The sequence below is a fragment of the Cherax quadricarinatus genome, chromosome 72, assembly GCF_038502225.1.
Source record: "Cherax quadricarinatus isolate ZL_2023a chromosome 72, ASM3850222v1, whole genome shotgun sequence".
In the NCBI taxonomy this organism is placed as follows: Eukaryota; Metazoa; Arthropoda; class Malacostraca; order Decapoda; family Parastacidae; genus Cherax; species Cherax quadricarinatus.
In genome coordinates, this window is record NC_091363.1 from 13302179 (window position 1) to 13329883 (window position 27705).

A 27705-nucleotide genomic window follows, 5' to 3' on the forward strand; every position below is an offset into this window, starting at 1 on the left:
TATATTGACTGATAAAAATGGGCTCGGTAGATTTAGTTGGAACTTATTAGCAAGAAAAACATGTATATGTACAGATAATTATTTTAGAAAAATGACTTATGCTAACATTGAGAAGGGAGTCACCAAGGTAGCCTGACCTCAGGTCTGATTGTCAGGGTAGACGATCCCTCAGCTTGACCTCAGGTCTGATTGTCAGGGTAGACGATCCCTCAGCTTGACCTCAGGTCTGATTGTCAGGGTAGACGATCCCTCAGCTTGACCTCAGGTCTGATTGTCAGGGTAGACGATCCCTCAGCTTGACCTCAGGTCTGATTGTCAGGGTAGACGATCCCTCAGCTTGACCTCAGGTCTGAGTGTCAGGGTAGACGATCCCTCAGCTTGACCTCAGGTCTGATTGTCAGGGTAGACGATCCCTCAGCTTGACCTCAGGTCTGATTGTCAGGGTAGACGATCCCTCAGCTTGACCTCAGGTCTGATTGTCAGGGTAGACGATCCCTCAGCTTGACCTCAGGTCTAGTTGTCAGGGTAGACGATCCCTCAGCTTGACCTCAGGTCTAGTTGTCAGGGTAGACGATCCCTCAGCTTGACCTTAGGTCTAGTTGTCAGGGTAGACGATCCCTCAGCTTGACCTCAGGTCTAGTTGTCAGGGTAGACGATCCCTCAGCTTGACCTCAGGTCTGATTGTCAGGGTAGACGATCCCTCAGCTTGACCTTAGGTCTGATTGTCAGGGTAGACGATCCCTCAGCTTGACCTCAGGTCTGATTGTCAGGGTAGACGATCCCTCAGCTTGACCTCAGGTCTGATTGTCAGGGTAGACGATCCCTCAGCTTGACCTCAGGTCTGATTGTCAGGGTAGACGATCCCTCAGCTTGACCTCAGGTCTGATTGTCAGGGTAGACGATCCCTCAGCTTGACCTCAGGTCTGATTGTCAGGGTAGACGATCCCTCAGCTTGACCTCAGGTCTGATTGTCAGGGTAGACGATCCCTCAGCTTGACCTCAGGTCTGATTGTCAGGGTAGACGATCCCTCAGCTTGACCTCAGGTCTGATTGTTGTCAGCTTGACCTCAGGTCTGAGACGATCCCTCAGCTTGACCTCAGGTCTGATTGTCAGGCTAGACGATCCCTCAGCTTGACCTCAGGTCTAGTTGTCAGGGTAGACGATCTCTCAGCTTGACCTCAGGTCTGATTGTCAGGGTAGACGATCCCTCAGCATGACCTCAAGTCTGGTTGTTAGGCTAGACGATCCCTCAGCATGACCTCAAGTCTGGTTGTTAGGCTAGACGATCCCTCAGCTTGACCTCAGGTCTAGTCAGGCAAGACGATCCCTCAGCTTGACCTCAGGTCTAGTTGTCAGGGTAGACGATCCCTTAGCTTGACCTTAGGTCTGGTTGTCAGGCTAGACGATTCCTCAAAACCTAACACACATACGCTGCAGGAAAGAACACGAGTGTACAGGATATCTTTATTGGATGCCTGTCGGTTTTGGCACCTTATTCTTTCCAAGTGATATTTGGAGCAACCAAGGCCCTAGAATGGAAACGTATCCAATAGAGATGCGTTAAGTGTATATACATTTATGTCATTTCGTCCATTTTGTCGGTATCAATATACCTTCTACTTTCACAGGTAATGGGGTAGTAACGTGTGTGTGTGTGTGTGTGTGTGTGTGTGTGTGTGTGTGTGTGTGTGTGTGTGTTTAAGATTAATAACTATACAAGTGAGAGTTTAACAAATCGTAAACAATGAGTAATATGTTGTTAACAATCTTTTGTAAACGCAGTAAAATTAATACCTCCACAGAGAAAAGCTTTTCCTTGAGGCACAGTGCTCTCTCCATTCTTCTTATTCTCATATGTTACTTAGACAAAGACACAAAACATAGCACCGTAACATCCTTGTGGATTTTACTGAGTATGTAAGCATGACATTTCATGGAAGCCGCGGAGTCACGGAAAACAATTTTATGTTCACAGATTTCTAATTTCAGCTACTATGCAATGAAAATAAAAATTATAGCTGACTTTACTGCATTATTCCATCAACATCCGTCTTTCCAGACATTTTTTTTTATCTTACCAGAATATATATATCTGCCTGGAGTCTACCTGGAGGGAATTCCGGGGATCAACGCCCCCGCGGCCCGGTCCACGACCAGGCCTCCCGGTGGATTAGGGCCTGATCAACCAGGCTGTTACTGCTGGCCGCACGTAGTCCAACGTACGAACCACAGCCCGGCTGATCCGCCACCGACTTTAAGTATCTGTCCAGCTTCCTCTTGAAGGAAGTAAGGGGCCTATTGGTAATTCCCCTCATGGGTGGTGAGAGGCTGTTGAACAGTCTTGGGCTCCGGAAACTTATGGTGTTTTAGTGTACTAATGGCCCCCCTACTTTTCTTTGGGGGTATTTTGCACCGCCTGTCCAGTCTTTTGCTTTCGTAGGGGGTGATTTGTGTGTGCAGCTTAGGGACCATTCCTTCTAGGATATTCCAAGTGTACATTATAATATGTCTCGCCTGCCTTCCAGTGAGTACAAGTCAAGTGCTTCCAAGCGTTGCCAGTAGTTGAGGTGTTGGATAGAACTTATATGTGCAATAAAGATTCTCTGTATACTCTCTAGATCTGCAGTTTCACCTGCTTTGAACGGAAATGTTAATGTACAGCAGTATTCCAGCCTAGAGAGAATAAATGATGGCATCTCTTGTCTTGAATTTCTCATTATCCATCCTATCATTTTTTTTTGCAGTTGTGAACGTAGCACTGTTGTGATCCTTGAAAGTGAGATCCTCCGACATTACCACTCTCAGGTCCCTCACATTATTTTTCCGGTTTATTGTATGATCAGAGTTTGTAGTATACTCAGTTCTAGTTATTATCTCCCAGTTTTCCATAACTGAGTAGTTGGAATTTGTCTTCATTGAACACCATATTGTTTTCCGTTTCCCATTGGACAACTTGGTTTATATCTTCTTGGAGGTTAACTGTGTCCTCAGTAGATGAGTCTCATGCAGATCGTAGTATCGTCTGCAAAGGATGACACGGTGCTGTGGGTTACATCTCTCTGATATGAGGAACAGGAACAGGATGTGGGCGAGTACTGTGCCTTGTAGAACAGAGCTTTTCACTATGGCAGCTTCCGATTTTACTCTGTTGACCGCTAATCTTTGTGTTCGATTGGTTAGAAAGATTGCAGGAACAAGCGTAAAAGTTTTAGAGAAAATTCGACAAATACCTAGTCAAGTGGCAGATGAACCAGACGGTGATGGATGTTGGGGTCAGCGGGATGCCACAAGCCATAGCTTCGCTGACCAGGCAAGCCTCAGACAAGCCTGGTTCAGCGCCAAGCTGTGGCAATAGGAAGGCTCTCGAACCTCATTGACAAATATTTAAGAACGAGTGAGACCAGTGAGCAAAGCAAACAGGCAGGCAAGCATAGATTTTAGGTGGCAGTAAGGTTTGTGGGGTTGAGTCATCCAGACAAGGAAATGACGTGTAGGTAGGAGTAGGCTAGGTGGGGATGGGTAGGTGGGAAATGTTACGGGGGGGATGTATTACAAGGAGGTTGTGGGCGTGGTAGGGTGGGGTGGGCGGGGTGTTACAAGGATCTAGTGGGTGTGAGGGTTAGTGAGCTTGTGTTTACTTAAGCCTGACGCGCCTGTGCTTCTGTCTATGATGTCATCTTTATGTAATGCATTGTGTCACCTTCAACACTGTCCCACCTCACCCTGGCTCTCTCCAACACTCCTCCGCCTCACCCTGGCTCTCTCCAGCACTCCTCCGCCTCACCCTGGCTCTCTCCAACACTCCTCCACCTCAACCCGGCTCTTTCCAGCACTCCTCCGCCTCACCCTGGCTCTCTCCAACACTCCTCCGCCTCACCCTGGCTCTCTCCAACACTCCACATCACTGGCTCTCTTCATCGTTAAGTTTTTGAAGTTATGTGTGTGTATGTATGACACCGGAAGTGTAAGTGTAAGTGTAAGTGTAAGTGTAAGTGTAAGTGTATGTGTATGTGTATGTGTGTGTGTGTGTGTGTGTGTGTGTGTGTGTGTGTGTGTGTGTGTGTGTGTGTGTGTGTGTGTGTGTGCGTGCGTGCGTGCGTGCCGGCCACTTTACCTCCTGGGGAAGTGGTTAATTACTCTACCGTTTATAATGTGAAGTTCATTGTAATTGAAGAGATGCTGCTTAGGGAAGGTTCCTGCATGCTGCTGAGGGTAGGTTCCTACGTGCTGCTGAGGGTAGGTTCCTACGTGCTGCTGAGGGTAGGTTCCTACGTGCTGCTGAGTGTAGGTTCCTACGTGCTGCTGAGGATAGGTTCTTACATGCTGCTGAGGGTAGGTTCCTACGTGCTGCTGAGGGTAGGTTCGTACATGCTGCTGAGGGTAGGTTCCTACGTGCTGCTGAGGATAGGTTCTTACATGCTGCTGAGGGTAGGATCCTACGTGCTGCTGAGGATAGGTTCTTACATGCTGTTGAGGGTAGGTTCCTACGTGCTGCTGAGGATAGGTTCTTACATGCTGCTGAGGGTAGGTTCCTACGTGCTGCTGAGGATAGGTTCGTACATGCTGCTGAGGGTAGGTTCGTACATGCTGCTGAGGGTAGGTTCCTACGTGCTGCTGAGGGTAGGTTCCTACGTGCTGCTGAGGATAGGTTCCTACGTGCTGCTGTGGATAGGTTCCGACGTGCTGCTGAGGATAGGTTCTTACATGCTGCTGAGGGTAGGTTCCTACGTGCTGCTGAGGGTGGGTTCTTACATGCTGGTGAGGGTAGGTTCCTACTTGCTGGTGAGGGTAGGTTCCCACATGCTGGTGAGGGTAGGCTCCTACGTGCTGCTGAGGGTAGGTTCCTACGTGCTGCTGCGGGACTCCTCATCTAAGCACCTCACCTGATTTCCTTCCATTTCCGCAGGCGCTGTATGTCTCATATGGGTTTAGCGTTTCCTCATGAATGTGGTAATTGCTGCTACTTCGTGCTGCTGCTGCTGCTGCTGCTGCTGCTGCTGCTGCTGCTGATTCTTCGTGGTGGTGATGGTGATGGTTGTTGTGGTTGTGGTGGTGATGGTGATGGTTGTTGTGGTTGTGGTGGTGATGGTGATGGTTGTTGTGGTTGTGGTGGTGATGGTTGTTGTGGTTGTGGTGGTGGTGCTGCTACTTCGTGCTGCTGCTGCTGCTGCTGATTCTTCGTGATGGTGATGGTTGTTGTGGTGGTGATGGTGATGGTTGTTGTGGTTGTGGTGGTGATAGTGATTGTTGTGGTTGTGGTGGTGATGGTGATGGTTGTTGTGGTTGTGATGGTGATGGCTGTTGTGGTTGTGGTGGTGGTGGTGCTGCTTCGTACTGCTGGTGATGCTTTTTCTACTTCAAGAGTTTCATTAAGTTTATGGGCTTGTTAATGTTGGAGGGAGGGAAGGAGAGGGGTGAGTCAGGGAGGGAGAGCAGTTTGTGAGAGAGTGATGTGGAGAACAGAGATTTGTGGTGTAGAAGAAGAGTTTGTGTAAAGTGGTTGAGAATATTAGGAGACGAGAAAACAGATGGACTCTTTCAAAATGTCCAGAACAGTTCAGAACATATTCTGAAGATTCATCTCCAAGTTGTGGGTTCTTAAATTGTTATTGGTGGTAATGGTTGTAGTGATGGTAGAGGTGTGCTAATTGTAGTGATAGTAGTGGTAGTCATAATAGTATTGTTGGTAATAGTGATTAGGGTGATGGTACATGCGGTGATAGTAGTGATGGTTATAGTAGTAGCAGTGACGGTGATTGTAGTGGAGATGTATCAGTGAAGATGTAACAGGGAAGAAGGAAGCGGACGAAGCTCTTACAGGTTTATCCTGTGTTCCCGGCGTCCTACTCCTCGCCATTCCACCCTCTTTCCTTCCCTCCTTTGCTCTTCTTTTCTTTCGTGTTTACCTGTTAATGCCATTGATTTAAAGCACGGTCCCAGACCCGACCCCGAGTTGATGGCCTTATCAGTTAGGCTGTTGGTGCTAAGGGTCGGGTCTGTAGGTAATTCCCTTTATGTATGAAGGAAGGTTGAAAAGTCTTGGTCCCTTTACACTTAATGAATTATCACATAGTGTACTCATGGCATGGGGTATTTTGCGCTGTCAGCCAGTCCTCTTATTTTCGTAGGAAATGATGTTTGTGTGAAGACTTGGGACCAGATCTCCCAGGAACTGTTGCCTTGGATGGTGCAACTGTTGTCATATTATACGTTCAGTAATTATATTTCCTAGTACTCGATGATTTTGATTTTGTACCATATTTATGCTATCTTTCTGTAGTTTTTTTTTGCGATTGCTTTACTTTCACTTTCAGAGAGTAGTGGAATGTGTGTTATTAATGAAATTCAAGACTAATATACAGTGTTCAATAACATCTTGAAACCTACTTGTTGATGCTTCATCCATTATTCATCCTCCTGTACTTCTTGTGTCTGCTAGCTTTTCTACTCTCATATAGTGTCCCATATGTTACGTTCATAGCTGTTGTATCAAGAGGTATTCATATAAACTCTCCTAACTTCCTGATCAGCCGGGCTGTGGCTCGTACGTTGGTTTGCGTGCAGCCAGCAGCAACAGCCTGGTTGATCAGGCGCTGATCCCCCAGGAGGCCTGGTCACAGACCGGGCCGCGGGGGCGTTGACCCCCGAAACTCTCTCCAGGTAAACTCCAGGTAACTGATGAAACCTTGCTTGAATGCTTGACGATATCCTCATCGCCCCACTCAAGTCTCCCAGCTCGGGCTGATAGATTTCAACACCTGATACCGGAAGGACCTTGGAAGAATCCCACCTGTAAGATGGAATATGACACAACATAATTAGCTTTGTTAACACTGTGTGACTATCATTTAGAACGAGATAACAGGATAATGCCTATGTATAAAACAAGTTTTGACTAGAAAAATCGTGGAAACATTGGGGGCGTGTTTTCTTAAGACACCTTCTGTACCTGTTCACCTGGCAGTAAAGAGGTACCTGGGTGTTAGCCGACTGGTGTGGGTCGCATCCTGGGAACAAAATTGACGTAATTTGCCAGAAATCCTCTGCATAACAAGGGACTTTCTGTATAGTATGTCATTGATGTCAGCTAAATCTGTATACCTTGTACATGTACTTGTAGAAATAAAGATTATTATTATTATTATTATTATTATTATTATTATTATTATTATTATTATTATTATTATTATTACCCTCCTACAGCTCTATTGTGTAATTAGAGTTTGTTGTATACGTACTCGGTTCTAGTTATTACTTCCTCCAGTTTTCCATAATGGAGTAGTTGGAATTTGTCTTCATTGAACATCATATTGTTCTCTGTTGCCCATTGGAAAACTTGGTTTATATCTTCTTAGAGATTTGCCGTGTCCTCAATGGATGACTCATGCAAATCCTAGTATCGTCTGCAAAGGAAGATACTGTGCAGTCATTGTATGTTTTGCAAGTGCAATCATTGTATGTTTTATTAACCCTTCGGTGTTAATTATCCTAACACAAACCGCACATTGAAGCTTACGACGACGTTTCGGTCCGACTTGGAGCATTTACGTAGTGGCTCCCTCGCTCTTTTGTGTTAGTGTGACTTTGTAAATGGTCCAAGTCGGACCGAAATGTCGTCGTAAGCTTCTACGTGCGGTTTGTGTTAGGTTAATTAACCCCGAAGGGTTAATAGCCCAGGATACCCCCCCCTCCCCTCCCCCCCCAAAAAATATTCTTTGCATGATGTGATACTTAATAGTCGAATAAGACATAGGTATCTCTTTACTGCAAGGTGAACAGGGACAGTAGGTGTTAGGAGACTTGCCCATAAGTTACTCTCGTTCCAGCCAAGAGTCGATCATTTAGGCTGTGAACAAACAAGGCAGAAGTGAGCTACAGCAGTGTGATGCTGCTCACACACCGCTGATAATTATGACTGACATGACAGTGGTGGTGTGGCAGAGGAAGAGCTTGCTGCTTGATGAGCAGAAGGGGAGGGGGTGGAGAGAGAGGAAGAGTAGGGGGAGGGAATAGTGGAAGAGGAGGTAGAGCGTAGGAGAAGGGAAGAGTGGAAGAGGTGGAGGGAGAGGTAGAGGAAAGGGCCAGTAGGAAGAGAAAGGCAGAACAAGTAGGGAGAGGGAAGGGAGGGGTAGAGAGGGAGGAATATGTAATTAATGGGAGAGGATTGAGAAAGAAACAGGAAAGAAGGCAGAACCAGAGACGGTGAGAAATTTAACGGAGACACTTGACAGTCTCCCAGATTAGTCTGTTATACGGAGGGTTTACTGTACTGAAGTAAAGCACGCTGCAACAGAGCACACTAGTAACAGCCTGGTTGATCAGGCTCTGATCCACCAGGAGGCCTGGTCACAGACCGGGCCACGGGGGCGTTGACCCCCGGAACTCTCTCCAGGTAAACTAGTAATATCAAGACTGGACAGCTTTAGGACAAGCAGCTAGTTCCTGTTTCCTGTACTGGAAATAGGAAAAAAACTAGTTCCTTTTTCCTGTACTGGAAATAGGACAAACAGCTGATTCCTAAGTCCTGTACCGGAAATAGGTGATGTTCTCATACCAGAGCATCTGTAGACCTTGGTTATATCACTCATATACGGATAAAGAGACCTTTGGACCATTCAGGTCATTTATTAAAGGAAACGTTTCACTATGAGTGGCTTCTTCATCTACTTGAGGTGAAATAATTAGTTTAATAATTGTCCCAAAAGGTAGATGAGTGTATTTATCCTTGCACAAATAACCCACACAGGAGAGAGAAGCTCAAGACGACATTTCGGTTTGACTTGGACCACTTACAAGTCAGTGTGACCGAAACATAAAAAGCTTCTCTCTCTCTTATGTTGGGTTGTTTATGTATTGTTCCAGTCAGGGTATTGTGCCTTTTTGTTTTTTTATCCATAGCATCAGACGGGCCAGGCTTGGGGAGTAGAAAGACTATCAAAACTCATCAAAGGTATATTAAAGGTATAGTTTGAGAGTTTTGCAAAACTAGGTGCTACCAAGGCTAATGCTTGGAAGCCACAGTCAACAACTAGTACATCAGATACATTTATCTATCCCTTGCTCTTCACCAGGGTCAGCGCCAAAATTTTTATGCTGGGGTGTTTAGGGATGGCTATCTTGTTGGAAGGGGGGTAGGAGACTTGTTTTGACGTGCTGTTGGAGTGTAAGCAAAGTAACATTTATGAAGGGATTCAGGGAAACCGGCAGGCCGGACTTGAGTCCTGAAGATGGGAAGTACAGTGTCTGCACTCTGAAGGAGGGGTGTTACTGTTGCAGTTTTATAACTGTAGCGTAAGCACCCCTCTGGCAAGGCAGTAATGAAGTGAATGATGATTAAAGTTTTTCTTTTTCGGGTCACCCTGCCTTGGTGGGAATCGGCCGATGCGTTAATAAAAAAAATTGTCGAGAGAGGTTTGGGGGCTGAAGCCCCCTAAGCTTTCCCCTCCTTGGCACAGCCCCTGCGTGCCACTTACCTTGTCCTGTCCAGAGACATGTTCAAAAGGTGACAAGTCTGCTAAACTAGATCTAATGTTTACACTAAATAAGTCAGATATAGAAAATTGAATATGAAGGACCATTGAGTAGCTGGTGAAAGTGGGGATGGAGGGAGATAGGAAGGTGGAAATAACAGAAAACTAAACTGAAAAGAAATGGCACAAAGCCAACAATTGGAGGAAAAAAGGCACAGTTGCAGAGAAAAATTTTAAGACTTGCCTGTAGAACATATTGATAAAGCCTATTTCACAGGCAAACATCTCCTCTCTACAGTTGTGCCAGGAAAGAAAGCTGCAAAAAAGTATGCAAGAAACTGAACAAAAAATTCTGAGGGGTATACTGTATATTTCCCATTACCAGTGTGGGGAACATGCTTAACTTCTTTGGTATGTTGATTCTTCTCACTTCTTGTGGCTTCTGGTTGTGGTGTGTGAGCTCTCATATGATAATGGCTCTCTGTCTACTCTTGGATAATGTTTGTGCCAGCTTGAAGCTCCGCTGGATTATGGTGTTGTGAGGATGGTGGGTAGACGGGGTGAGTGGTGGTGGTGTCTTTGTTGATTTTTAAATTGTTTTATACTTTTAATACTTTTCTTAAATCAAATATCACGCCACTCTCTTAAGTTATAATTTGTTTATTTTTTAAACTCTGTCCTGTGAACTTAATTTATACTAGTCACCATTAATATTTTGATTGATTTTCAATGCAGATCACTTGTGAGATGAAAGTTCTTAAAAATTATCAGTTATGATTAGTGTTTCTCTTTATGTAATCTATATTTAATAATTTAAATTAGTATACTTAGTATTATATTTATACCATGTTTTAGTGCTTTTGTTTTCCCTGGTCTAAGTCTTGATTTGTATTTTGTTTCAGATTTATCCAAGAATAGATTTAGTGAGGTACCCGCAGAAGTGACTGACTACACCTCATTGGAGCAACTCAACCTCTACCAGAATGTGATAAAACACCTGTCCGACTCTCTGGCTGCACTCCAGTCCCTCACGCATCTTATCCTTAGGTGAGTCGCTGCTGCTGCTGACTTGTTTTGCGCAGCTTAATTTTGTTGCCTAATATCTGTTAAAGTACCTCACTTCATTCCATAGTCTGGCCCTAGCTTAAGTGCTGTATATTACCAACCCTCAGGATGAGCCTTCTATCCATGTCTTCTTCAGCTACCTTTATGAGCTAACATTTCTTCCTTTTTTTTTTCCCCCCATATCAGTATCTCATGCTCTACATCATTTTCTACCTCTGCCTTTTTTTCTTTAATTCAGCATCTACTAGTATCCTTGTTTCTTGTTGTCTGACACACTTCCATTACTTTTTTTTTTAATTGGTTAGAGTGAAGATAAATATCCCCATTTAGTTGCTATGGTCATTCAGAATAAACAAAAATATACATTAATTGCTACTTGTATATCTACTTGAGGGAATGGAGATAGTGTCAGGGATGATATGAGATCTTAGTTTCACAGTTCCAGGATGGACAAAAACTTTGTCTGGCTTTCATTCCCAATTCTGGTCAAAGGAACTAATGAGAAATAGTTTACCCAGAACTACATCAAGAAATGAAACCTTGATAAATTAGATACATGTGCAACTCTTGGGTATCTTTATTGGGGAAACGTTTCGCCACACAGTGGCTTCATCAGTCCATACAAAGGAGAATCTTGAAGAACAGGAGGAGAATGAGGTAATCAGTCCCTCAACCTTGAGTGGATGTGGTCAGTCCATCAATCTTGGATAGAATACGGCATGTGAGCGGAGGAGCTTATAAACCGTAGGTAGGAGAGGTGCAGCAGTCGTAGATGGTGTCGCATTTGTTCAATGTGGAAGTAGGTCGTGCCCAAGGGTTAGGCAAACGACTTTTTAACAAGCACTTTTAACAAACACTTTTAACAAGTTCAGATATTTGAAGTTTCCAAGACAAGTCAAAGTGCTTGCAATGTGTTACGTAACAATAGGAGATTAAACTTGAGGTTACTGAGTTTCCATAGTGAGGCTGGTAATAAACAAGTTTGTTATAATGGAGTGAGTGAAACCTCTGTTGTATTAAAATTTAATGTGATTAAATTGAATGCCTCAAAAACTTGTGAAATTGAGGTCAGACGTAAAATACTGAACTAGATAGTGGATAGCAACAGAATAGGGAGCCAGAGACGTGGATAACAGATAAATGCACATTATTAATTAGTATTACACTCTTGGAGAAGTGCCAGATCCATGACATACCACTTGAGTAATGGACGGCAATCAGGTTTGATCCAAGGAAGGGGAAGGGTAGGTCTAATACCTTGGGTCGAGAGCATTTTCATCAGCTTCAAGACCCCTACCCCCTCCTGCTTGAAGGAGATCATTAGGGAGGACTTATTAAGTTTCAGAGTGGTAAGTGGGATGCTTTAGAAGTTTAAATTTAGGTGTTAGAGGCATATACTAAACACACTGGAAAGTAAATGTGATCAGTCCCTAGAGACCAGAAAAGCAGGTCTATAGAAGAGGAGCAAGCAAGCAAGCAAGTTTCCTAGCTGGCTCATCTTACAACCATACTGCCTCTCTTAATGGAAGACTAATTCAGCTGTCCCAGTACCTTCAGTGGTGTTGCTTTCATGGTGCTGAAGGGTTCATAATCCAAAGAATCAAGAGCTACTCTTCCCTTCCTTAGGTCAAATCTGATTATCTCCCATTCCCCAAGCAATGTATTATTGCCCCAACAAGTTAAGCAGTTTCCCATGAATACAATAATTGTTATAGGAGACCTAGTATAAGACCAGACCTCAGGAACGACAATCGTGTGTTTAATATGTGTTGGTGGGGGAAGGGGCAGGGAGACGGCCAGTGTGTTTATATATATACAGTATGTATGTATGTACAGTGGAACTCTGGATTTCGTCCAGTGAGGATATCGTACAATTCGAATTTCGACTACTTTTTTGGGCGAAATTTTACCCGGTGTTTCATACCTCCTCCCGGAAATCATCCATCGTCCGTATCAGACTTGTCCACCCGCCCTGGACGCGCCGCTCACAGGTGACTCAGTCTGCCTCTGTCACTTGTTCATTGAGCAATACCACACGCGTTCATCCAAAACATTGGTGGTAGAGGGTGGTAGTGATGGTGGTAGAGGGTGGTAGTGGTTGTGATGGTGGTAGAGGGTGGTAATGGTTGTGATGGTGGTAGTGGTTGTGATGATGGTAGAGGGTGGTAGTGATTGTGATGGTGGTAGAGGGTGGTAGTGGTTGTGATGGTTGAGGGTGGTAGTGGTTGTGATGATGGCAGAGGGTGGTAGTGGTTGTGATGGTGGTAGAGGGTGGTAGTGGTTGTGATGGTAGAGGGTGGCTGTGGGCCCAGACTAGTTGAGCCCAAGATTACTGAGAAGATGTGCAGACCAGCTAGCAGCACCTCTAACTCGCATCTTTCAGCACTGCCTAGTACAGTGTAAATGGCCCTCTCTATGGAAAGAGGCAAATGTAGTCCCTGTTCACAAAAAGAAGAGCAGAGCAGAAATCAGCAACTACAGACCAGTGTCACTCCTGTCAATCACTGGTAAGATCCTAGAGACAATAATCTCAAGACAAACGACAGAGTTTTTTGACTATCACTCACTACTTTGTGATCGTCAATATGGCTTCAGGAAAGGTTACTCTGCTGCTGCTCTGTTGTTAAACCTCTCCACTAAGTGGCACCAGTCACTGGATGAATCCAAAGTCAGCTGTGTGGTAGCACTGGACATTGCTGGCACTTTCGACCGGGTGTGGCACCAGGGCCTCTTAGCAAAACTTCAAGCACTGGGAATTGCAGGCTCTACGCTATGTCTCCTCAGTGATTACCTTCATGGTAGATCTCTAAGTGTAGTTCTCAATGGAACGGAATCAGCAAGACATCATATTGGGGCAAGTGTTCCACAAGGAAGCGTGCTGGGACCATTGTTATGGAATGTCTACTTCAACGACCTTCATCTCATCCCAGAATCACAAGCATATGCAGACGACTGTACACTGACATTCACTTATCCAAGAGAAGAAATGACAGCTGCTCTAAGCTACATCAATCACCAGCTAAGAGCTATATCAGCTTGGGGAAATAGATGGCAAGTAACATTTGCACCTGAGAAAACGCAAATGATGATCATCTCTAGGCACCATGATGGTAATGCTGGTGCAGTAGTAAGGATGAATGGGAGGGTGTTGGCACCTGGAGAAGAAGCTGATACCCTTGGGGTGAAATTTGACTCCAAACTAACCATGAAGAACTATGTTGTAAATCTTGCAAACAAGGCAGCCAGGAAGCTTACAGCATTTCGCCGTATCTCGCATCTGCTCGACAGTAGGGGTTGCAAGATTCTGTAAGAGGCACAAGTATGCTCACACCTTGAATATGCTCCACTTTCTTGATTTGTCTGCCCCCCCTCCCCCCACACTTATCTGCGACTGCTTGACAGAGTAGAGAACAGAGCAAGACGTCTCATCTCTCGCCTGGACCCATCCTGGATAGATCTGTCATTTCAGCAGAGCCTTCACCACAGGAGGGATGTGGGTGGCCTTACTGTTATGTACAAGGCCAAACCATACCCCCGGCCGGGATTGAACCCGCGGTCATAGAGACTCTATGACCGTGGGTTCAATCCCGGCCGGGGGTATGGTTTGTTTGCAATCGTGTCATTACGATTTCTTAACTCATGTACAAGGCCAATATTGTTAAAGTACCACACTTGGATCCACTAGCTTGTCAATAAAGCTAGGGATCCTTAACCTTGTCAAACCCTGCGTAAAAAACATAGAGGGAGAGAGAGAGAGAGGGAGAGAGAGAGATAGAGGGAGAGAGAGAGATAGAGGGAGAGAGAGAGATAGAGGGAGAGAGAGAGATAGAGGGAGAGAGAGAGATAGAGGGAGAGAGAGAGATAGAGGGAGAGAGAGAGATAGAGGGAGAGAGAGAGATAGAGGGAGAGAGGGGGAGAGAGAGAGATAGAGAGGGGGAGAGAGAGAGAGAGGGAGAGAGAGAGGAGGAGAGAGGGAGAGAGAGGAGGAGAGAGAGAGGGGGAGGGAGGGAGAAAGAGAGAGAGAGAGAGAGAGAGAGAGAGAGAGAGAGAGAATGCTCTTAACTTGTCAATAAAGTTAGGAATCCTTAACTTGTAAATAGCTTGTCAATGAAGTTAAGGATCCTTAGCTTGTCAAACCCTGTGTAAAGAGAGAGAGAGAGAGAGATAGATAGATAGATAGATAGATAGATAGATAGATAGATCATCTGAGATCATATATACCCAGGATGACTCGTGTCTGGAACGCATTCGTACAGCATTATGATGTCAAGGAGATGAAGTCAGTTGATCAAGTGAAAATGCTGGCCCACAGATGGCTCCAACTTCTTCCCGTTCCCTACTTGTATGTCTCATAGCAATAAAAAATACTTTCAAATGAGCTGATGTAGGTAACAGCTCTTAGTTTGCCAATAATGTTGGGAATGCTTAACTTTTAAATAGCTTGTTAATAAACCTAGGGATCCTTAAACTAACCTTGTCAAACCCTGTGTAGAAAAAAGAGAGGGGGCCTGGTGGCTAAAGCTCCTGCTTCACACACGGAGGGCCCGGGTTCGATTCCCGGCGGGTGGAAACATTTCGACAAGTTTCCTTACACCTGTTGTCCTGTTCACCTAGCAGCAAATAGGTACCTGGGTGTTAGTCGACTGGTGTGGGTCGCATCCTGGGGGACAAGATTAAGGACCCCAATGGAAATAAGTTAGACAGTCCTTGATGACGCACTGACTTTCTTGGGTTATCCTGGGTGGCTAACCCTCTGGGGTTAAAAATCCGAACGAAATCTTATCTTATCTTATCTTACTGCACTGTTACAGCCGCAACCAGCTGTCAGTGGTGCCTGGGTGTGTGTGTGCCCTGGCTGCCCTACGTGTCCTTGATGTCTCCGGTAACCGCCTGGTCAGCCTCCCTGAGGAGGTGGGGCACCTTAGAAATCTCATGGAGCTCAATGCCTCCTATAACCAGCTGGCACACCTGCCTCCTGCACTGGGCGAGCTTGACACCCTACGCAGTCTCAACCTCCGCAGAAACTTGCTCCAGACTCTTCCCCCAGGTAAGTTACATAGTTATACCTTTGATTTCTTATGTGGGTTTGTATTATTGTTACATCTACTCACTGGGGCAGAGGAGAGAGATACATGATAATATATACATACCTGATAATATATATGTACCTGGAAAGTACTCGAGGGCATGGTCCCAAATCTGCACACTGCCATAACAACATACTGGAGTGAGAGATAATAGAAAGTGAAAAATAAACCAATTGAGGAGCAGGGGTGCGGTGGGGACAATAAAGGAATACTGTATCAACATTTGTGGCCCCAGACTAGTCAACATCTTACCAGAAGATAGCAAAAACATGGCTGGAACAAGTGTAGAAGCCTTCAAGAGGAAATGGACAAGTATCTTCACCAGGTGCCAGATCAACCAGGGTGTGATGGATGTGTGGGGCAGCGGGTTTTCAGCAACAGCCTGGTTGACCAAGCAAGCACCGAACGAGCCTGGCCCATGACCAGGATCTGAGAGTAATGAGACTCTCGAAACTCATGAAAAGTATACCAAAAGTTCTGAGTGATGAACATAAGATCTGTTTGTCAAACAAGCTTTTATTAGGACTATGTTTCACAGTTTAGGATTATGTTTCCTCTGTAGAGGTTTTATCAAGTTTTGAGTGATCTGATAGGTCAAAGCACTCTTCAAACCCCACAACTTTCTTCGTCTTCAGACAAGTAAATTATTTGGCTAAGTTTGAAGCCTACCAACCACTTCTTTCCAAACTGTGCCTGCACAGATGCTGAACAAGCAATCAGCTGCTTCTCACCGATAATTTTGGTGAGGCCTAACCAAAGATATATACAATTGAAGAACAACCTGAGGGCTCCTATTATTTATGCTCCTTGATATGAAGCCAAGGATTCTGTTCGCTTTATTGCAAACACTTATGCACTGTTGTCTTGGTTTTAGATTACTGCTAACCAGAACTCCCAAATCTTTTTTGCAATCAGTAACATTAAAATCTGCATTATATAGTTTATATGTGGCATGGTTATTTTCTTGTCCAATGTTGAGAACTTTGCAGTTGTTTATATTAAACTGCATCTGCCACTTCTCCAACCACTGCATCAGTCTATTGAAATCTTCCTGGAGTGCTCTAATGCCCTCATTAGAATGAATTAGGTGACCTATTTTAGTGTCATCGGCAAACTTGCTTATGTCGCTATTTATTCCCTCATCAGTGTTGTTTATATAAACTGTGAACAACAAAGGGCCCAACACTGACCCCTGTGGAACACCGCTCGTGATGCACCCCTACTCTGATTTTTCCCCATTGATGCAAACTCTCTGCTGCCTGTCTGTCAACCACACCTCTACCCAGTTAAAAAATTTTCTTGTTTTGTGTGCCTTAATTTTCCTCAATAGCCTGTGATGTGGAACTCTATCAAAAGCCTTACTGAAGTCCATATATACACAATATTATATTCATTACTATGATCTACGTCCTCAAATATCTTGGCGATAAACGTTAGTAAATTCGTAAGGCAGGAACGCCCCTTTGTATAACTGTGCTGAGATTCTTTAATCAATTTATACCTTTAAAGATGGCTACGAATTGCCTCGGCAATTATTGATTCCATAAATTTTCCCACTATGGAGTTAAAGCTTATTGGTCTATAGTTTGAAGCTAAGGGCCCCTCTCCTGCTTTGTAAATAGGTATTACATTTTCCATATTCCACTTGTCTGGCACCATGCTAGTTTGTAGTGATATGTTGAAAAGACTAGCCAAAGGTTTGCTAAGCTCCTCTTTACATTCCTTTAACCCTTTGGGGGTCGCCAGGCCCTCTAAGGGTCGCCAAAATTTAAAAAAAAAAAAAAATTATTTTTTCTTATGAAAAGATAGAGAATCTTTTCCCGATCATAATGACACCAAAAGTATGAAATTTGATGGAAAACTTAAGGAATTATGCTCTCACGAAGTTAGCGGTCTCGACGATGTTTACGCATCGGCGATTTTGCCCACTTTGAGCCCTATTTTTGGCCAATTCCAGTGTACTAGTCGACAAAAATCATAACTATTTCGCTAGAACTCTGTTTTTTTTCTATCGAATGAGTACAAGAAACCACCCATTTACCGATATCAACTATCCAATAAAGTGGTCAGAATTTAGCAATTTTTGCCAATTTCACGCAAATTTCAAAAGATGCCAATTTCCAAATAGGGTCCAGAATAAACTAGAAAGACATTCCTGGCACTAAAATAACATTTCCTCTGTTCATTAGTCACATCCCCAGGCCTTTCTTACATTTCGTTTACTTTCCACTTTGATTTTTTATTCTCAAAAAAAAAAAAAAAAGATTTACTGTTATGCAGACTACTGCACTAGTGTAGAAATGGTATAAATAATATCGGCGCACTTGTGAAAGAATATTAAGACTCGCCAGTTGACGTGTATTGGACTCTTAGTATGATTTGTTTACTTTTGAACTTTGGTAAAAATCGAACATTTCTGCTACTTTGTGCTCAATTTCAAGGTACTTTTAATTGTAAAACCAGTCAAAATAATCTCAATTCTGTAATATGTCTCATTCTATAAAATGAGACCAAGAAAACTAGAATACAACAATAAATACCATACGAAAATACGGTGCAAAGTCGCTGTTTATTCCAAAAACACGATCAAAGTTTTTTTTTTTTTTCATTACGCACTGTGTGCTGCAGGATTTTTTTTATACTGCGCACACTGACCACATAGACCCATTCTTTCATATGTAGGCCTACCAGCTTTCTCTTGCTAGATTTGAGGGCGCTAGAATTTATGAGTACCAGTACGTCAAATCCCTGATGCGTAAGCCGTACTAGTATGGCCAAAACCCCCGAAGGGTTAAAACTCTTGCAAACAGTTCATAAGGGCCTGAGGATTTGTTAGGTTTTAATTTCTCTGTTTGTCTGAAGACCATGTTGCTAGCTACCCTAATCGTGCACAGTTTATTATTGTCCTATTCTACATAATTTATTATTTCTGGAATTTCGCTGGCAACTTCCTGTGTAAAAACTGAGAGGAAAAAAGAGTTAAAAATTTTACACATTTCCTTATCACTGTCACTGATCTGACCTGAGTTACTTTTGAGTGAGTCAGTCTTGTCCCTAATCTTACTTCTATGTATCTGAAAGAAACCTTTTGGGTTGTCCTTTGCTTATAGTGAGTGGTGAATGTATTTATGGTAGGAAGTTTGAATAAATGGAGAAATGGTATAATTGAAATCTGCTGCATTAGGAAAACACTGTATAGTGAAGCTCTGTAAAGCAGGGCTCTCCTGTATTGCAAGGATTATTGAAAATAATGAATGTCAGAGTTATGGTAGTTCATTAGGTACAGTAGCTTTATTTCCCCGTATGGTGCATTACAGAATTTTGTATTATAGTGTGTATGTAGTAATATAACCCCTTCTCCTGTATAAATTACTAAGTTTAAAAAGAGAAACTTTTGTTTTTCTTTTTGGGGCCACCCTGCCTCGGTGGGATACAGCCGCTTTGTTGAAAGAAGAAGAAAAAATGTAGTAATATGTAAAGACTAGTTGCTCATTTTTTGTCTTATATTTCTGATAAATGCTTTCCACTTTTATATATTTTCAAGATCTTGTTAGATTTCATATTTCTTTCAGAATTGTGTTTTCTGCGGTTGGTATTTATGGACCTCAGTTGTAACCGGATAGCGACACTACCTACTGAACTGCGATTCATGTCCTCCCTCATTAGCCTCACTCTTGACAATAATCCCCTTCAGCATCCACCTGCTAATGTGAGTACATGGTCATCTTCCCTGTGGGTAACTTGGCTCTCAAACTGGCATTCTGAACTTTTGTTTCTGGTGAGTCAAGGTGCTGTGAGCAGGCTGAAGGTGGTGAAAGATTTGACATAGAAGGAGATGTAGCACTGATACAAGAGTACAATACATTGTATGCACAGTTATCACAAATAGCCCACACTTTGTAGAGAAATTTTTGGACATCGTTTTGATTCATCCTGGGCTGTTATCAAGTCACAACAGAGTTGACTTGATAACAGACCATGGCAAACTAAAATGTATTCTACAGTTTCCTCTAAGAAGTGTGGGGTATTTGTGAATTTTTCCTTCCATGGTATTGCAACTTTTTTCTTTGCTTTTCCTTCCTGTATGTCATTCTTGGGATCCATTCTTGTTCTGCTAATCTGATTGATACAGAAGTACAAGAATAAAACTATCTAAACCTACCCAGATATAATTTCCAGTAGTTGCATGGGGGGTAAAAGAGCTGTGTTGGTATATACTAATGCACAGGTATCTGTCATTGTCTTGACCTAGTATACCATTAGGTAATTTATAGCTAGAAGCTGCTCTTTTACATCTGTAAAACTTACTTTTTTTTTTTTATTATTATTATCATCACACTGGCCGAATCCCACCAAGGCAGGGTGGCCCGAAAAAGAAAAACTTTCACCATCATTCACTCCATCACTGTCTTGCCAGAAGGGTGCTTTACACTACAGTTTTTAAACTGCAACATTAACACCCCTCCTTCAAAGTGCAGGCACTGTACTTCCCATCTCCAGGACTCAAGTCCGGCCTGCCGGTTTCCTTGAACCCCTTCATAAATGTTACTTTGCCCACACTCCAACAGCATGTCAAGTATTAAAAACCATTTGTCTCCATTCACTCCTATCAAACATGCTCACGCATGCCTGCTGGAAGTCAAAGCCCCTCGCACACAAAACCTCCTTTACCCCCTCCCTCCAGCCTTTCCTAGGCCGACCCCTACCCCGCCTTCCTTCCACTACAGACTGATACACTCTTGAAGTCATTCTGTTTCGCTCCATTCTCTCTACATGTCCGAACCACCTCAACAACCCTTCCTCAGCCCTCTGGACAACAGTTTTGGTAATCCCGCACCTCCTCCTAACTTCCAAACTACAAATTCTCTGCATTATATTCACACCACACATTGCCCTCAGACATGACATCTCCACTGCCTCCAGCCTTCTCCTCGCTGCAACATTCATCACCCATGCTTCACACCCATATAAGAGCGTTGGTAAAGCTATACTCTCATGCATTCCCCTCTTTGCCTCCAAGGACAAAGTTCTTTGTCTCCACAGACTCCTAAGTGCACCACTCACCCTTTTCCCCTCATCAATTCTGTGATTCACCTCATCTTTCATAGACCCATCCGCTGACACGTCCACTCCCAAATATCTGAATACATTCACCTCCTCCATACTCTCCCTCCAATCTGATATCCAATCTTTCATCACCTAATCTTTTTGTTATCCTCATAACCTTACTCTTTCCTGTATTCACTTTTAATTTTCTTCTTTTGCATACCCTACCAAATTCATCCACCAATCTCTGCAACTTTTCTTCAGAATCTCCCAAGAGCACAGTGTCATCAGCAAAGAGCAACTGTGACAACTCCCACTTTATGTGTGATTCTTTATCTTTTAACTCCACGCCTCTTGCCAAGACCCTCGCATTTGCTTCTCTTACAACCCCATCTATAAATATATTAAATAACCACGGTGACATCACACATCCTTGTCTAAGGCCTACTTTTACTGGGAAATAATTTCCCTCTTTACTACATACTCTAACTTGAGCCTCACTATCCTCATAAAAACTCTTCACTGCTTTCAGTAACCTACCTCCTACACCATACACCTGCAACATCTGCCACATTGTCCCCCTATCCACCCTGTCATACGCCTTTTCCAAATCCATAAATGCCACAAAGACCTCTTTAGCCTTATCTAAATACTGTTCACTTATGTGTTTCACTGTAAACACCTGGTCCACACACCCCCTACCTTTCCTAAGGTAGTGGGTGTGCTATCCTATTCTCCGTCTTACTCTTAATTCTTTCAATAATAACTCTACCATACACTTTACCAGGTATACTCAACAGACTTATCCCCCTATAATTTTTGCACTCTCTTTTGTCCCCTTTGCCTTTATACAAAGGAACTATGCATGCTCTCTGCCAATCCCTAGGTACCTTACCCTCTTCCATACATTTATTAAATAATTGCACCAACCACTCCAAAACTATATCCCCACCTGCTTTTAACATTTCTATCTTTATCCCATCAATCCCAGCTGCCTTACCCTCTTTCATTTTACCTACTGCCTCACGAACTTCCCCCACACTCACAACTGGCTCTTCCTCACTCCTACAAGATGTTATTCCTCCTTGCCCTATACACGAAATCACAGCTTCCCTATCTTCATCAACATTTAACAATTCCTCAAAATATTCCCTCCATCTTCCATCTACCTCTAACTCTCCATTTAATAACTCTCCTCTCCTATTCTTAACTGACAAATCCATTTGTTCTCTAGGCTTCCTTAACTTTTTTTTTTTTTTTTTTTACACGGGGTTTGACAAGGTTAAGGATCCCTAGCTTTATTGACAAGCTATTTACAGGTTAAGGATTCCTAACTTTATTGGCAAGCTAAGAGCTGTTACCTACATCAGCTCATTTGAGAGCATTTTTATTGTTATGAGACATACAAGTAGGGAACAGGATGAAGTTGGAGCCATCTGTGGGCCAGCATTTTCATTTGATCAACTGACTTTATCTCGTTGACATCATTATGCTGTATGAATGTGTTCCATACTCGAGTCATCCTGGGTATGTATGATCTCAGATGGAGTGATGTTCTGGAGAAGGGTACAGCCAGAGTGAAGTTGCTGCTTTCTGCCCGTCTTGTGGCATAAAAGCTTGTTTCACGCTGTCCTCGAAGTGGATCCAAGTGTGGTATTTTGACAATATTGGCCTTGTACATAACAGTAAGGCCACCCACATCCTTCCTATGTTGAAGGTTCTGCTGAAGTGACAGATCTATCCAGGATGGGTCCAGGCGAGAGATGAGACGTCTTGCTCTGTTCTCTACTCTGTCAAGCAGTCGCAGATGAGAGGGGGGGCAGGCAAACCAAGAAAGTGGAGCATACTCAAGGTGTGAGCGTACTTGTGCCTCGTAGAGGATCTTGCAACCCCTACTGTCAAGCAGATGCGAGATACGGCGAAGTGCTGTAAGCTTCCTGGCTGCCTTGTTTGCAAGATTTACAACATGGTTCTTCATGGTTAGTTTGGAGTCAAATTTCACCCCAAGGATATCAACTTCTTCTCCAGGTGCCAACACCCTCCCATTCATCCTTACTACTGCATCAGCATTACCATCATTGTGCCTAGAGACGATCATCATTTGTGTTTTCTCAGGTGCAAATGTTACTTGCCATCTATTTCCCCAAGCTGCTATAGCTCTCAGCTGGTGATTGATGTAGCTTAGAGCAGCTGGCATTTCTTCTCTTGGATAAGTGAATGTCAGTGTACAGTCGTCTGCATATGCATGTGATTCTGGGATGAGATGAAGAAGGTCATTGAAGTAGACATTCCATAACAATGGACCCAGCATGCTTCCTTGTGGAACACTTGCCCCAATATGATGTCTTGCTGATTCCGTTCCATTGAGAACTACACTTAGAGATCTACCATGAAGGTAATCACTGAGGAGACATAGCGTAGAGCCTGCAATTCCCAGTGCTTGAAGTTTTGCTAAGAGGCCCTGGTGCCACACCCGGTCGAAAGCGCCAGCAATGTCCAGTGCTACCACACAGCTGACTTTGGATTCATCCAGTGACTGGTGCCACTTAGTGGAGAGGTTTAACAACAGATCAGCAGCAGAGTAACCTTTCCTGAAGCCATATTGACGATCACAAAGTAGTGAGTGGTAGTCAAAAAACTCTGTCATTTGTCTTGAGATTATTGTCTCAAGGATCTTACCAGTGATTGACAGGAGTGACACTGGTCTGTAGTTGCTGATTTCTGCTCTGCTCTTCTTTTTGTGAACAGGGACTACATTTGCCTCTTTCCATAGAGAGGGCCATTTACACTGTACTAGGCAGTGCTGAAAGATGCGAGTTAGAGGTGCTGCTAGCTGGTCTGCACATCTTCTCAACAATCTTGGGCTCAACTTTTCTGGGCCCACAGCCTTTTCTTGGTCAAGCGATTTAAGAAGGAAATGCACCTCCTCCTGCCTTATTGTCACCACTGACAGTTTTGACACAGTTCTTGCAGCTAGCCAAGGAGGGTCCCTTGCTGGATCAGGAACTTGCATTTTGGTAGCAAAGTGTTCAGCAAAGAGGTCCGCCTTCTCTTGACTACTAGTAGAGGTGGTCCCATCCTGTCGATTTAGAGGTGGAATGAGTTCATCAGGCAGATAACCTTGTCTGTCCTTGACCAGGGACCACCAGGTTTTGGAGCCTACCCTACCTGATGCTAGCTTTCTTTTAGTGTCCACCTCCCATTTAGCAATGGCCCACTTTTGAACGTCACCCATATGCCTACAGGCTTGCGTGTGCAAGTTCCTGTTATAGGTGGTAGGATGTCTCTTATACCTTCGCCATGCTTTGTACATAGCAGTAGCAGCCTCTCTACAACGAAAGCCAAACCAAGGCTGATCTGTAGGCTTCGTCACATATTGCCTGTGAGGAATGTGTGCTTGTTGTAGATTAAGGATGTGTCCAGTGAAGGCTTTCACTTGGTTGTCAACATCCCTTTGGAGAAGAGCATTCCAATCGGTGGTGGCAAGCTCAGAGCAAAGGGCTGGCCAATTACCTCTTTCCCATAGCCAGGTTGTGCGTGTGGACTCCTCACCTCGTTCTGTTGGGATCTTAAGTGTTGTAAAAACAGCCTTGTGGTCAGACGATCCAACGTAGCCGAGGGGTTGACAAGTGACTATGCCTTCTGCCAGATCACTCACTACTGGGTCAAGGTAGGAGCCAGAGATATGAGTAGGGAAATCAACAAAGTTTCTCATGTCAAACACTGCAAGAAGGTCATCAAAGTCCCTCTGTATAAGGTGCTGGTTGAGGTCACCAACAATTATAATATGTTGACAGTTGTGTTGTAGCAGAAGGGAGTCAGTATTTTCCATTAGGAAGTTGATGGGGTCTGCATGTTGCCACTGAGGTCTGTACATTGCACATGCTAGTACAGAGGTACTAGTGTTTATACAGAGCTTGAAGAACATCATTTCAAGATGTGTAGGGGTGGCAACATCAATGTGCTGGGCATGAACACTTTTTGAGAAGCACACAGCAACACCTCCTCCTTGCCTGTCTCTTCTCATCCATGAGGTGTAGCCAGCAATTCTTGCAAAATTTTCTGGAGTCCTGTCATCCAAAAATGTTTCAACAACAGCTATCATGTCGGGACGTCGAGTGTTCACAAAACTATGTGTGAGCTCTCCAACATTAGTAATGAAACCTCTAATGTTGGCCGACAGGATGCTGATAGACTGGCTCCTCATGATGAAGTGGTCAGCTTGAGGTGGTGAGTGTGTAGGGAATGTAAGGTGCCTGCCCTTGAGAGAGGTAGGGTACTGAGGCAGCTGCAGGGATGTAGGTCTGTGGTCTTGTATAAGGCACAATACCACTTGTTAATCTCACTCCAAAACTTTTTCTTATTTTCAACAAAATTTGTTGATAACATCTCACCCACTCTCTCATTTGCTCTCTTTTTACATTGCTTCACCACTCTCTTAACCTCTCTCTTTTTCTCCATATTCTCCATATACTTATATTTAACTCAGATACAGTATTGATTAACTTTACTTATTAATGCCACAATTTATTTAGTTTAGTTTGACCTCTTTATCAAACATCTTTAAGATGAAAGTTTATTTTTGATGTCTCTCTAATTAGAATTTTCAGTTATTGTTTACTAAGTGTGAAATAAAAATTTGTATATAAAATGTCTCTCTGTTATCTCATTTAAAAAATGACTTGTAGACTGTTTTATGTGTGAACACTTACATTGCCTTCCAGCAAGCGTGCGTGAGCGTGTTAGATAGGAGTGAATGGAGACGAATGGTACTTGGGACCTGACGATCTGTTGGAGTGTGAGCAGGGTAATATTTAGTGAAGGGATTCAGGGAAACCGGTTATTTTCATATAGTCGGACTTGAGTCCTGGAAATGGGAAGTACAATGCCTGCACTTTAAAGGAGGGGTTTGGGATATTGGCAGTTTGGAGGGATATGTTGTGTATCTTTATATGTGTATGCTTCTAGACTGTTGTATTCTGAGCACCTCTGCAAAAACAGTGATAATGTGCGAGTGTGGTGAAAGTGTTGAATGATGATGAAAGTATTTTCTTTTTGGGGATTTTCTTTCTTTTTTTGGGTCACCCTGCCTCGATGGGAGACGGCCGACTTGTTGAAAAAAAAAAAAAAAAAAAACTTACATTGCCTTTAGTTTTTTGGGATTGGTTGTCCGAGTTATAATAATGTACGAAGTTGATTACTGTACTTCTCTTCTGGGGATTATTTATGATGTATTATAGCAGAAAATTTTGCTTAGATTTTTTTTTTTTTTTTTCAACAAATCGGCTGTCTCCCACCGAGGCAGGGTGACCCAAAAAAAGAAAGAAAATCCCCAAAAAGAAAATACTTTCATCATCATTCAACACTTTCACCACACTCACACATTATCACTGCTTTTGCAGAGGTGCTCAGAATACAACAGTTTAGAAGCATATACGTATAAAGATACACAACATATCCCTCCAAACTGCCAATATCCCAAACCCCTCCTTTAAAGTGCAGGCATTGTACTTCCCATTTCCAGGACTCAAGTCCGACTATATGAAAATAACTGGTTTCCCTGAATCCCTTCACTAAATATTACCCTGCTCACACTCCAACAGATCGTCAGGTCCCAAGTATCATTCGTCTCCATTCACTCCTATCTAACATGCTCATGCACGCTTGCTGGAAGTCCAAGCCCCTCGCCCACAAAACCTCCTTTACCCCCTCTTTCCAACCCTTTCGAGGATGACCCCTACCCCTCTTTCCAACCCTTTCGAGGATGACCCCTACCCCTCTTTCCTTCCCCTATAGATTTATATGCTTTCAATGTCATTCTACTTTGATCCATTCTCTCTAAATGACCAAACCACCTCAACAAACCCTCTTCTGCCCTCTGACTAATGCTTTTATTAACTCCACACCTTCTCCTAATTTCCACACTCCGAATTTTCTGCATAATATTTACACCACACATTGCCCTTAGACAGGACATCTCCACTGCCTCCAACCGTCTCCTCGCTGCTGCATTTACCACCCAAGCTTCACATCCATATAAGAGTGTTGGTACTACTATACTTTCATACATTCCCTTCTTTGCCTCCATAGATAACGTTTTTTGACTCCACATATACCTCAACGCACCACTCACCTTTTTTCCCTCATCAATTCTATGATTAACCTCATCCTTCATAAATCCATCTGCCGACACGTCAACTCCCAAGTATCTGAAAACATTCACTTCTTCCATACTCCTCCTCCCCAATTTGATATCCAATTTTTCTTTATCTAAATCATTTGATACCCTCATCACCTTACTCTTTTCTATGTTCACTTTCAACTTTCTACCTTTACACACATTCTCAAACTCATCCACTAACCTTTGCAATTTTTCTGTAGAATCTCCCATAAGCACAGTATCATCAGCCAAAAAGTAACTGTGTCAATTCCCATTTTGAATTTGATTCCCCATAATTCACTCCAACCCCTCTCCCGAACACCCTAGCATTTACTTCTTTTACAACCCCATCTATAAATATATTAAACAACCATGGTGACATTACACATCCCTGTCTAAGACCTACTTTTACCGGGAAGTATTCTCCCTCTCTTCTACACACCCTAACCTGAGCCTCACTATCCTCATAAAAGCTCTTTACAGCATTTAGTAACTTACCACCTATTCCATATACTTGCAACATCTGCCACATTGCTCCTCTATCCACTCTATCATATGCCTTTTCTAAATCCATAAATGCAATAAAAACTTCCCTACCTTTATCTAAATACTGTTCACATATATGCTTCAATGTAAACACTTGATCTACACATCCCCTACCCACTCTGAAGCCTCCTTGCTCATCCGCAATCCTACATTCTGTCTTACCTCTAATTCTTTCAATTATAACCCTACCGTATACTTTTCCTGGTATACTCAGTAAACTTATTCCTCTATAATTTTTACAATCTCTTTTGTCCCCTTTCCCTTTATATAAAGGGACTATACATGCTCTCCGCCAATCCCTAGGTACCTTCCCCTCTTTCATACATTTGT

General features: G+C 43.4%; 1 protein-coding gene across 7 annotated transcripts in view; it reads left to right on the top strand.

Moving 5' to 3' along the window:
* Window positions 1–27705, top strand: part of Lrch (Leucine-rich-repeats and calponin homology domain protein) — a 384944-nt gene that overhangs the window by 219629 nt on the left and 137610 nt on the right. For all 7 annotated transcript variants that reach the window (XM_053794995.2, XM_053794998.2, XM_053794997.2 and 4 more), the window contains exons 2-4: window positions 10374–10518; window positions 15348–15583; window positions 19196–19332. In XM_053794995.2, coding sequence (XP_053650970.2) covers window positions 10374–10518; window positions 15348–15583; window positions 19196–19332 — 518 coding nt within the window. The remainder of the gene's footprint in view (window positions 1–10373; window positions 10519–15347; window positions 15584–19195; window positions 19333–27705) is intronic.